Below are 13,047 nucleotides of genomic sequence, written 5' to 3'. Positions count from 1 at the left end.
GGAACAGCTGGTCACAGAGTCTGTGCCAGGTTCCTGGAGCCCTGTCAGCACCTCTGTGCTACAGCTAGGCCAATGCTCACCCCCAGCTCTGCCTCTGCACACAGCACCAGTGAGATGTAAGGAGCCAGCACTTGGCCATCTTGGTCCCTTTCAACATTCACTCCAGGCTTGCTGAGGACAGCACCTCAGCCCAGGAGAATGGCTTATAAACGCACAGTTGGGGCTATGAGAAGAGATACTCTCCTTCTATTTGGGCTACCTGGTCACCTGTCACTACCTAGGATCTTGGAGCAGGGCAGCTACAATGCAGAGGACTGGTGCTCCAGTCTTTAGGCCGTGTGTGTGGCTGATAGGCCTCAGTCAGATGTTGTCAGGCCAGTAAATGGTACCTGTTGTTGCTGAAGCCAGCCTGTGCCTGCCACCTACCCCTAGGAATGCAGCCCCACCACAGTCCCTCACTACCAACGGGCATGTGTTCCCTAGGTACAGGCATGTGTCAGGCCAACAGGAAGGCCCATCAGATAACAACTTCAAGGAGCTCAGAGGCATGCTCAGCTGGGGACAGCAGTACTTGGAAGCACTCAGGCAGGTGACATCAATGCACACCAGACCTTCCTTACCAAGGCCCCAGGTATGACAGAGATCCAATGATAACTACAATCCACCCACTCCCAGCAAGACAATGTGGCTCCATGACAACACTCACCTAGCATGCACAAAACCACAGAAACCACATGTGGTGGCACACACACCTGCACTAACTAGCACTCCTAACTAGCAGAGGCAGTAGGATAAGGAGTTCAAGACCTTGTAGCATGGGCTACATGACACATGAGACCACCTCAAAAACAAACAGGGCTAGCTCTCAAGATGGATCAGTGGGGTTGGATGCTTGATGGCACTCATAGGACCCAGATGCTGAAGGTTGTCCTGAGTACAAATGAAAAGAGAAAGTACTAGAGAGCTACTCAGAGGCCAGGCACAGTTCCTGCTCTTGAGGACCTGGGTTTGGTTCCCAGCATCCATTATCAGGTGGCTCATGCCAGAGAACTCATCACCCTTTTCTGGCCTCTACCAACACTGTAGTCATATTAACAAATCCACACACATAATTAAAACATCTCTTTAAAAAACAGAAATGGGGCAAGTGGGGATGGGGACTGGAGAGATGGCTCAGAAGTTAAGAGCACTGGCTGCTCTTCTAGCGGTCCTGAGTTCAATTCCCAACAGTCACATGGTGGCTCACAACCATCTATAATGGGATCTGATGCTCTCAGCTGGTGTGCAGGCAGACATGCAGATAGAGCACTAAAAAACACCCTGGCTTTCCTCCACAGAGCAACATAGCAGGGATGGACAGAGGCTAAGGCACAAGGAGAGGGTTCAGGCACACCAGGAATCCCAAGGCTGGAGGAGAGGAGTGAACCCTGAACCCTCTACTCCACACATAGCTTCACAGCTGTTATAAGTTCCCAGCAAAACAGCGACTGGATTCATTGGCATCTCAGACCCCATGAGCACGCTCACCAAATAACACAATACCCAGGAGGCTGCAAGGTCACTGGATCCCCACCTTCCCATGTCCTCAAAACAGGAGTTCTCTCAGCATGCGGGACAGGCAGCTGCAGGGGGATGATGTCAGTGCCCAGACAGGAACTTGGGAGGATCCTGCATGCCAGCCAATAGGGGCTGATGGCCACAGCACTCAAATCTGGCACATATCAAACACAAACTCCCAAGTCACTTCTGTACCCAGTATGGTGGGCTTCAAGGCCCCAAGTCACTCCAGGAAGAAGTTTGGCTCTGGGCTGGTGAACTCGGCATTTGGAGTGGTGATGGGAAGCCATCCTAACCATATGCACTGGCCTCAAGTCCTGGCTTGCTTCAACCTACTATCCCTTCTTCAAAAGGGAGTGAGGGGCCAGCCTGGTCGAGGTAATCAGCTACATGGTGCTGTCTTGAGTCTTCTTGTGTCCTCTGCCATTCACCCACAGATGTCCTCTCTGGGATCTCCCAAACCTCTAGCACTTCATCCACCGTTGCTACAGGCTCTGCAGAGCCAGCCTCACCAATGTATCAACTGTGACCCAAGGCTTCTAGAGATGGGCTGCCCCTCTATCCTCCTTTGGAGTTGTGGCATCTGGAACAAAGCACATGTCATCTAACACCCCGGAGCAGCTTTGGGGCCTGGGTCACCATGGCAGGCAGAGATAGGCAGAAGGGAGGAACAGGAGCCTGCACTGCCTTTTTGCCTCTGATAGCACCTCACTTGCCAGGCAGCCATGGCAGCTGGACAGTTACTTAAGTGCTCAGCACCTTGTCAGTAAGGAAATAGTGCCTCCACCTTCTTACCCTCGAACACCATCGGCAAATACCCCTCCAGTATGCTGGGCCCTGTGCCAGCCACTTTAATCCAACAGTCAGCTGTCATGTGAACAAAATCTGCACAAGTCTTCACTTGTCAGTGCTGGTCCCCTGTGAGCTCTGTGGTAGGGAATAAAGAGGCCTGTGGCCTTACTAGCCCTGCACCAGGAGGGTGGCACCTGAAAACATCTTCCTGTGACTCCTTGGAAGTTTCCAGCTGTCCTCACAGAGGTATTGGTGGGGGCACTGCTTGGGTAATGCAATCTCCATGCCATCTGCTTTTTCTATAATGATTTTCACCTTGTACTCCATGTGAAAACCTTCCCAGCCACAGTGGGAGCAACACAAGACCTGTGGTCAACACATGGAACACCTGTCATCCTACTTGTGGCTAATGTCACTACACTGGTGCGGCTGACTACTAAGTATCCAGGAGGCACAGCACAGGCCCAGGAGGTCTTGGCCACAGGGATGCCAACAGTAGCAAAGGACCGGCCTCTGGGGTAAGTGACCACTGTGCCCAGTGGCTCAGCTCCTGAACACAGAGAAGGATGTGCCACATAAGGCACCTCCTCCAACCTGGTGTCCCTACAGCTTGGGAGGAGTCTGGCCAAACCCCAGAGAGCTCACAAAAGGGAAGAAAGGGAAGTGACATAGAGTCCCCCAGCCTAACAAACACAGGAAGGCGGCCTGGGTGAGGGAAGGCTGGTGGGAAAAGCCCCCTGTAACCCAGCTGGAAGGAAACCCGAGGCCTCTGGAACACATGGCGGTGGGGTGGCTGCCTGAAATTGGTAGTTCGAGTGTGAGTGTATCCAAGGCCACATCAGCCACTTGGATCCTGGATGAGTCTGAAACAGGGAAAGGTAAATGAGAGCTGTGTTGAAGTGCTTGAGGACACAGTGACCTACTGCAAGCTCCTGTCATTGCAATCACATTCAAGACCACATGACAAAAACATTGAGGCCATCTGGAAGCACAGGCCATACATGCAAAGGCAGCTGCTAGCCTTCTGGTGACCAACAATGACATGCTTGATGTGATGCTCGGTGGCTCGCAATCCCAGGGGCTTGCAGTAGACTCAGGAAAGGCAAGACAAGCTGAGAACCTGTAGGTGCCAGGTTGACTAGGAAAGCCAGAACCAAGCAACAGAGCAGCTACATGCAAGGAGGGGGGATGTTCTCACAGAAGTCACTTGAGTCTTGGACCACAAAAGGCCACCCTAGAATACAGAAGGCGGCCCTGTGGTGGCCAGTGCCAAGAGGTGGAAGGGCTGCACTTCTGACCCTGGAGACACCCGACACTGTCAGAGTTGCCAACAGCCACGGCATGGAAAAGAAGGGCAGGGCAGTTCACAACTGGCTGGCAGGCAGCTGTCCCCATGTTGTAACTCCATCAACTCACTGCCACATGGGGGCTCATGGCACTTAGTGAGTGTGGCTGGTGGAGATGGAGAGGATTGCCACCCAAAGGCAGGACTAGAGAAATACCATCTGCCAGCTCCACCACATAGTCAACATCATGGGAAGAAAGCAGCCAGCAGGACTCACTTATAGTCACACTGCACAGGGAAAGTCATTTAGAATGCCTCCTCTTCTTGCCTATCGTCCAGATGCTGGACCCAGGCGAAAAGCCCTTGGGTACAGACAGGATACAAACCCAGGCTCCACCCTGGAGCTTTTCAGCAACAGCAAGAGGTAATCAACTTTTCTAGTGCTGGCCCAGGGCCTTTGCTCACCACCGAATCACACCCTAGCCAATGTGTGTGTGTACATGTACTCTCTTTAAACTCTTAAAAAGTAGTTAAGTATTTGAGTCTGCTGGCATATGCCTGTTGTCAGCTACCTAGCAGGACCTGGGTGAGGTCATTATGAAGTTGCAGCCCTGAAGTGGTCCTGGGATCCTGGACATGGTGAGGCCTGTTGGCTGCTGCCCTCTGAACGCTGGCAAAACAAGGACAGATGGTACCTTGAAGTCACCACAGACCTTCAAGAAGTTAAGGGAATACTCAACCAGGGCACAGCAGGTTGGGCTGGGTGAAAGGCAGCGGCCAGACCAACATGGAGGCAGAAGCACAGCAGGCACTGAGGTGCTCACATGTCCCTCTCTAGGGAAGAAGTGGCAACTGTCCCCCAGCAAACCCACAAAGTACAAGCTGGCCCAGATCAGTTCCTCATTTTCAAACCAAGTCAGAAACCTGAAGCCTTCCCTGAAATTACAGAACCTCTGACCGATTCCTAATTAAAAACACACGCAGAAGCCCCAACGGAAGTTGAGTGGCCCCTTGGCTAGGGCCCATGTAAGGTGACAACTTCTGCTTGTGGTGTTCCACTCTGCCCTCCTCCTGGAGATATTTAAACTCTCTGGGTGCCCTGGGCACAGAGGAATGTGGGGGATGCTTCTCTCCATTACATGGAGGGCACCCCAAGGAGAAGCCTTGCTGAGGAAGACAAAGGGAGGAGCCTACACTACTGCCACCAACCCCGAGTGGCTGGGAAGTAAGCACCTTGGAGAGCTACCAGCCTCCCAGAACAGCACCCAGTGCCTGAATTTGCCAAGCTGGAAATCACCTGTACCTTCCCTCTTGTACTGTCCCCACTCCCAACATTATTCTTTTTTCCGGTTTTGAATTTTGAGACAGGGTCTTGCTAAGTGCTCAGGCTAGCCTTGAAATTACTAAGCATGTAGCCCAGGCAGGTCTGAACCTGAGATGCTCCTGCTTCAGCCTTCCAAGTGCTGGATAATAGGCCTGGGCCACTGGGCCCAGCTTCTCCAAGATCACCTGCCTCTACTCACTCCAACTCAACCATGAACAGAGGTAGTTCAACCGGCTCTTGCCACACTGACACTGTCTTCAGAGGATAAAGGTCCTGCAGCCCAACTTTGACAAAGCCCCTCTGTCATCACTCCTCTGCTAGAGAAGCAGAGTCAAGGCCAGGCAAATGGTCCCAGGACCACCTGTCACCCATCTATGGCAGCCCTGTGCTCTTCCTCTTACCTAAAGGTTAAATGTAGGACACAAAAGGAGGTGAAGAGAGGCCAGGCACCAAGCTCAACTCTGATGGTCACAGATGACATCTGAGGCCATATAACTGTCACAACTACGGGCAGGACACCTGGGCTGCAGGCACCTGTAATGCCTGGGGCAGCACTTCCACAAACAAGGAGCCTACCACAGGAGTCCAGTGCCCAGATGAGAAGCCCTGGGCTATAGGATCATGCAGACAGGCATCAAGAGAGAGAGGTATGCCTCCTGAGCTCCCATCACCAACTTAGCTAGGGTCATCTCTGTGAAGTAAAGCCCCCACAACTTGCTCTTCTTCTTCCCTTCCATCCACCCCTGTGACACTGTGGACAGAACCAAAGACCACCAAGCCACACCCAGTGCTTTTCTTTCTTCTCCCTCTTCCTCCTCTCTCATCCACCACCAAGCCTGAGCTGCCTATGTCTGAAATGGTGGTTCAGGGTGGGGACACCAGCTGCCAGTGAGTCACTACTACCAACAGAGACTCATCAAGGCTCACAGCACCATGAGACTAGAGGCCGTAATCTGCATTCCCATTTTGCTGGTGAGAGAACTGAGGCCTCAGTTCAGAGCACTAGCCTAGTTTGCTCTAGGGTAGAACCTGTGCCTACCACCCTCTGACACCAGGGGGCCTTACCTGAGAGAGAACTCTGCAGCTACCCCAACTCAGGGTAGGACTATGTATGGAGGTATTTTAGGAAGTCATGACCCTAGAGCAGACTGAAGATGGGGTGTGCGCTACTAGCATCCAGCAAGTGCATTTGGACACACTATTGTGCTAAACCTAAAATGTATGTGACAGCCCTGTCCAGCCCAAGGTAGTTTCTGGTTCCCACCATGCATACACACAGCTCTGCCAAGAACTCAGCTGGCCAACAGACAGAGAAGCCATTTTGGTCCTGCTGGATCTCACTCTTCTGTGCTATCTCCATTCCTGCACTACAATCTAACTCTGCCACCCTACTCCATCCAGTGTTGAGGGAAACAGGAGTGTGGGGAAACCTTGTTCCATCCTCTGTCTGTCTCTCTTCCAGCAGTGCACGGGAACTCTCAAAACCATGAACTACAGAAGTTCCATAGAAGGGCTGCTGGTCCTTCTATGATGAGATCACCATGGCAACAAGAGCCTACAACTGAGAATGATTCCTTACATGTAAGTATGGTGCACCTCACCTAAGCAGCACAGACTAGGGCTCTGCAACCTGATCTGCCCTTGGCAGTACAGGAATTCAAAGACCTGGAGATCTGGAGGTATGGGGCTACCCAAGCACCACACTAGATGGAAATCAAGCATCTATGGACTGAAGAGGCCTGGGAGGGTGTGTGTGTGAGATGAGTCTGAATGCCCAGTCATGTTAGACAGCCATTACTTCAAAATGCTAGAGATGGGATGGCCCAGGGCAGAGAGATGAAATGGATGAAAGGGAGCCTGGGAGGGAGGACAAGGGAACTAAAGATCTGGGCCTGGAAAGGCAGGAACCACAGCCCTAGGGCACTCATGACTATGGGGTAGGTACTCCATGCCTTCAAAACACATAGGCAACAGAGCCAATGCTAAGGGACTGTGCTAGCCCAGTCTGCATGCCCAATATGTCAGCCACACACTTGTCATCCCAGAACTGGGAAAGTGGAGGCTGAAGGATCAGTTGTCCAAGGTCATTCTCAGCTACACAGCAAGTTTTCTGGACTACATGACACTGTCTCAAAACAAAAACAATACAACACACCTACTTTACAAAGGTGACAAGACATCAAACACTGCTGGGAACCTGTCCAAGAAAAGGAGTGTTCTGGAAACACATAGTGGCCAGAAACCATAGATCTGAGGCACAAAAACTTCACCTTTGACAGGACTGGGGGGGGGGGGGGGAGCCATGCAGGATGACAAAACAGCAGGTGGGTACAGCCCTTCCTAGGTACAAACTGGTACAAACTTCAGTGCCAAACATTTCCCCATTTCAATTTTACAACCAAGAGGTCAATTTACTGTGGACAGTGTGTGGGGGAGCCACAAGAAAACACAGCCTCAGGAAACAGCAAATCCAAACTGCTCCAAGGCCCATCTCAGCAAGAACCTTCAGCAATAAACTCCTTCCCACTAGTGATGCAGTCCTGCCCTGGCAGCACTGCAGCTCCAGCAGAGCATAACCTAGCCTGCTGACTGACAGCTGTGATGGGAAAATAAAGCAGGGCAAAAAGGACAGGGAAGGTGGCCACCAAGGAAAACAGGTGGCCAGGGAATTCCTCAAGAGTAAAGTAGCGTGAAGAAAAACAGACCACCAGGGTGGGCTGGGGGTTACTCCAGATAGGAAATCCAGGTTCCCAGCATTATTGGGCCAGGGAGGGAGGGAGGAACTGTGTAGGAGGGTCACTCTAGCTTCTGGCTAAGGCACAGCTGGAGACACAGATAGAGAGAAAGACACCCTGTGGAAACAGAGGTAGTGGTTCTAGGCTAAGAGGGATGTTCTCATTGACAACCACAGAAGACAGATCATTTCCTGGGAAGGAACTCTGTTGTAGACAGGACATCACCAATCCCAAAGGAGATCTCAATGACACTAGCCCTGTGTAATAATACACACTTGTCATCCCGACACCTGGGAGGTGGAGGCAGGAAGACCAGGACTTCAAGGCTAGCTTTTAAGCTATAATGTAAGTTTGAGGACAGCCTGTGCTATATGATAGTGTCTCAAAACAAACAAACAACAAAACCAAAAAAAAAAAAAAAAAAAAAAAAAAAACCACCAAATATAAAACCCTAACAACTTTTAAAAGTATGGGTTTAAAACACATCCAAACAGTGTGTCACTTCAACCTCTAGTTCTCTGGTTCCCCTACTGCCTCCACCCACAAAGGCTCCTTATAAATGAGGTAAAATAGACATGAATGGGACCTTAGCCCAGGCCACTCTGGCTCAAACAGCCCTGCTTCTTGACCTGCCTCAAGCAGCTTACCTACAGTTACCTACCTTTCAAGGCTTGGATGGAGACTGAGTATGGCAGGTGTAAACACTACCTCCAGGCACCGTCCTATCACCCTCCCTTGCCAGTGCCCAGTGTGCTCTCTGAAGAACCCCACATCCCTGAATTTTCTACAAAAGGCTCAGGCTACATGTCATGGGCAGGAAGGAATATTGCATGATGAAGAACCAGGTCCCTGCTGCTATCAGCCTGCCTGTAGTTCGCAGAGAGAAAAGACAGGGCTAAAAATAGACCTCTGAAGTCCCAAAACTACAACCCAGAAGCAGCCCCCAAGGGAGAACATCAGAGGGCATCAGGCTGCAGGGTGACTGACTATGGGACTGGGTAAGTGTGACATTGCCCAGAGTACTCAGATGGGGCAGCCCCACCGGGGAGGATTCAGAGGAAAAAAAAAAACAAAAACAAAAACAAAAAAAACAATTAGGACCCGCAGATCAGGTGGTCAAGCCTAAATTAGGGAATATGAACTGCAACCCAAAGGACTTGGGGGGACTGGTGGGAAGAAGGGTGCAAGTTCTGTAGCACTGGGTAGCCTTACCATATTCACACCACTCAAGTGAGGTGTCAAACTCCACAGGGGAGGGAGAGTGTCCAAAACAAAAACGGGATATGCAGAAGCAGTTGGGACTTTCAAGATCAGGTGGCCACGCTTAAATGGGGAATCATCAGGTGTAACCCAAAGGGCATGGAAGTCACTGGCGGGAATAGGGGCGCCGGGTTCGGGTTTGAGCAAAGCTCGGAATGCAAGCCACGGGTCGCGGTGGTCGAGGACCTCGTGGGATGACTGGGAGCGGCGCCTATGGCCAGCCTAGGGACGGAGGCCCGGGCCTCAGGCGAGGGGGGCGGGGAAGGGAGCGTGGCGCGCTGGGCCGGCGAGCAGGCCCCGAGGTGTCGCCCCACCCGAGGCCGCGGCGCCTCGTATCCTGCCCGTTGGGCTCCCGGGGCGGCGTGCGATTCGAGAAGGCCTCAGATGGTGGTCGCGGCGAGGCTCAGGAGCCTGGAGGCCGGCCGCACACAGAAGCCGGGAATGCCGTGAGGAACCGGGCCGGGAACCGGACGCCATGGTTAGGGGGCCCGTCGGGTGCCCAAACAAGACGAGGCCGGACTTTCGGAGTCTGAGGTGCTCACCCTTCAGCTCTGGGGCTCCCTCAACCTCCCGCCCCCCGCCCGCTCGCCACCAGCTGGCCTCCGACGGCGCCTCCCCTACCTTCGTTCGCCAGGTCCGCCATTTTACTTCCTTAAGCCCTCCCACAAGGCCCCGCGCCCGGCCCCCGGGCTCGGCCTGCTTTCTACTGAAGACTTCCTGCGCCTGCGTATTCCACCAGCCGACGCCGGGACGCGGAGGAGGGCATCTCGCACCGGCTCGCGCTTAGACGCGCGCCTGCGCACTAACTGTCCTCCTCCTGCCTCCTCTTCCCGCCCGCGGTGGGAGGCGTGGCTAGCGCAGCACGCTTGCGCGCAGGCAGCGTGAGTTTGTTCCTGGTCCTCAAGTCCTGGCGTTGGCAGGATGCTAAGCCAGAGGATGTTCGCACGCCGCGCATGTGCACGGGTGTCGCGCCCCTCTTTGCAGTGCTCACTTTGATCCCTCCCGTCACTTTCCCTGTTGTTTCTCGGGTGTGAACCGAGGGTAACTTCTAAGTAACTCCTTATAGCGGCGTGGCGCTTTTCGCATGCACGCAAGGGTGACCCTGTACCTCAGACCTCAGTTTCCCCTAGTCAGAAGGCAGTCCCATTTTCACAGCTTTCCTAAGGCGGTGTGGGAAGGTGGAGGAAGAGGCACCCCAGGGTTCAGACACAAGTTGTGCAAAGAAAGCAGACTCAACCTGCCTGGTTATCTGGCTGAGCGAGGTGGTTCACACCTTTAACCCAGCACTCCAGAGGCAGAGACAGGTGGATTCAAGGCCAGTCTGATCTGCAGAGTTAGTTCCACAACAGCTAGGTCTGTTGTACAAAGAAACCCTGTCTCAAAAAAGACAAAAAGACAAAAGAAAAGGAACAAAAAGGCTGGGCATCGAGGTTACATCTGTAAATGGATGTGAGAATGCGGGGTGGCTGGCCTCCCATCCTCCGTCTGTAAAATACACTCAAAAACACACGGGCAATGGGATTTGTCGGGTGTTTTTTTTTTTTTTTTGGTTTTTTGAAACTGCAGTATATCAACACTACAAATTTATTGATTTTGTTTCCAAGAGGGTTTTTTGTTTTGTGTTTTTTCTCTTTTGTTGTTTTTGTTTTTGAGACAGGGTTTCTCTGTATAGCTATGGCTGACCTGGAGCTCGTTCTGTAGAACAGGTTGGCCTCCACTAAGGATTATCCTGACTGCCTCCTGAGTGCTCATTTAATGGTGTGTGCCAGCAGTAACCGGCAGTTTTTTGTAGGTTTAAAAAAAAAAAAAAAAAGATTTTTATGTGTATGAGTAGCATACCTGAAAGTATGTTTGTGCACTATGTGTGTGCAGTACCTGCAGAAGCTTAAAAAAAGGGACTGGAAATGGACTGTGGGTGACGATCGTAAGCCAATTATGTAGGTGCTGAGAACCTAATGAAGTCCTCTGAAAGAGTAGCAAGTGCTCTTACTACTGAGCCACAGTTTTGTGTTTTGCTTTCACAATGCTAAGGATGGAACCGAGGTTTTCCATTGTGCCAGGAAGGATCCAGCCTCACAGTGGGAGATTCTAGGCAGGAGGGTGGGGTTGCTCCACCTCTGACCACACCCCCAGGCCCTCACTGGGAGATTCTAGGAGTAGGCTCCACCCCTGGCCACACTCCCAGCCTGTCACTGGGAGATTCTTGTAGGGGGTCCTACCCCTGGCCACACCCACAGCCCCTCACTGGGGGATTCTAGGCTGGCTCTGCATCTGAATTACTTACTCTCCCAACTCTGTAAATGGTGACTTGAGCTCACGATCATGTTGAACAGGGTTGACTCAAAAATCACTTCTACTCATCTCTTGCCATCTTCATGCCTGGTCCTCCAAAATACAGTTGAAATCCAATGCCCTTCTCACTCCATGTTTCCAAACTGCCCCCCTTTTCCTCTCCATTTGCTTCTTCGGGCTCTCTAGGCTCTGTCTCATGCACAGTAGCAGGTTTAGGAATCTTGGAAATCTAGACTAAGACTATGAGGGAATCCCCACAGGTATCATATAGGGAAATGAACTGCGTGAAAAGGTAAGAATTAAAACTCCAGTGCAGATTGATTTTGTCAACCTGGATCAGACTTCAGGAGATAATAACAGGTAGTTTATTCCAAATGTGATTAAGCCCTGTTTAATTTGAAAAAAGGCTTCCTGGTGTAATACAATCCCTATTGTACAAGAAAGCGTTATTACACTGAAACTCAACTCAGTACATGTCATTTCTTCCAAAGAGATGGGTTCTAGAGACAGAGTACCTGTACTAGCTAAGGGCCTAAGGGACCTAGCCTAGTCTGGGCCATATAGATAACACAGAGGTCATTTGGGCTATTAGCATCTCCAGTCTTAGTTGTAAGAGCTTGATGAGGCCTGGGTCCACAGATAACACACATCACTCCCAATTCCCAGCTTTCTGGATGGAATAACAGGTTTCTTATCTTTCTTATCTTTCCTATTGGAAAGGCAATCATGCTGTTTAATGTTCCTGGTCTCTATGGGCACAAGGACCTTCATGCTATGCTCCCAACAGGAACATGAAATATAAATGGCATGTACACCTTTAATCCCAACACCTGGGAGGCAGAGGCAGGTGGATCTTGGTGAGTTCCAGGCCAGCCTAGGCTACACAGAGAAATACTGTCTCCAAAAACAAAAACAAAACAAAATAAAAAAATGCCCTGACCGAGCACTTGTAGCTGACCTGGGGATGGCTCCTGGGCCTACCTTGTCACCTCCTTGCTCTTCACAGACATTCATTTAGCATCACCTTCCACAGAATCAGCTCCTGGAGCTCAGCGAACTTCCTTCAGCCTCAGGACATTTGTGCTCACCAGCCTCTCTGTCTTTGGTTTCTGTTTCAGGTCTTCATCTGGGATGGGAGCTGCCTTGATCAGTGCCCTATCACTTGGAGGAGACCCCCGTGACCACAGCAACTTTTACAACAGAAAACATTTAACTGGGGGTTCCACTACAGTCTCACAGGCTTAGTTCATGATCATCATGGCAGAAACAGACAGGCATGGTGCTGGAGCAGTAGTTGAGAGTGTTACAGCCTCATCCCCAGCAGAGGGAGAGAGTGAGCCGAAGCAAGGGTGTTGGGTTCACGAAGGCCCTGGGAAAGAAGACTCACAGCATCTTAAAAATGAATTTAGCTTTTCTTGGCTGCAGGGTGGCTCCAACCTCTAAGGACTGACCAGCTGACCCTTCTCTCAGGGCTTCTTTTATTGTTTCCCAATTTACACCTTAGTAAGTTGATTTCCATATCCTCAAAACATCCTGAGGAAGCTTCCAAAGGGCCAATACCAAGTGCAAATTCTCCATTCAGGGGGTACCAAAGTTTTCTGGGTTGCCCCCAACCAACTCTCAGGCAAGAGTCACATAGAGGGCAATAAGAGAAACAAAAGGAACCTGCTAAACAAAGGGTGGATTAGGGCTAGGTGTAGGCCAGCTGGAATGCTTCAGAGAAGAGAGACAGAGACAAAAACAGAGAGAAGACTGGGCCAGGCCTTGGCTTTTGAAACCTAAAGCCCACCCCAGTGACACGC

At 51.4% G+C, this 13,047-nt stretch overlaps 1 protein-coding gene across 2 annotated transcripts in view; it reads right to left on the bottom strand.

Annotated features, from left to right (window-relative positions):
• Ranbp3 (RAN binding protein 3) overlaps window positions 1–9,737 on the bottom strand; it is a 36,439-nt gene extending 26,702 nt beyond the window's left edge. The window contains exon 1 of one of the 2 annotated variants that reach the window (XM_051177625.1): window positions 9,575–9,737. In XM_051177625.1, the coding sequence (XP_051033582.1) occupies window positions 9,575–9,596 (22 nt within the window). In that variant the 5' untranslated portion in view covers window positions 9,597–9,737. The remainder of the gene's footprint in view (window positions 1–9,574) is intronic. The other variant, XM_051177626.1, reaches the window with a different exon arrangement.
• Between the last annotated feature and the right edge of the window lie 3,310 nt (window positions 9,738–13,047).

The sequence above is a fragment of the Phodopus roborovskii genome, unplaced genomic scaffold (assembly GCF_943737965.1).
Source record: "Phodopus roborovskii unplaced genomic scaffold, PHOROB, whole genome shotgun sequence".
NCBI classification, from domain to species: domain Eukaryota; kingdom Metazoa; phylum Chordata; class Mammalia; order Rodentia; family Cricetidae; genus Phodopus; species Phodopus roborovskii.
Note: the sequence above shows the minus strand (reverse complement) of the source record. Positions and strands in the feature narration are given on the sequence as shown.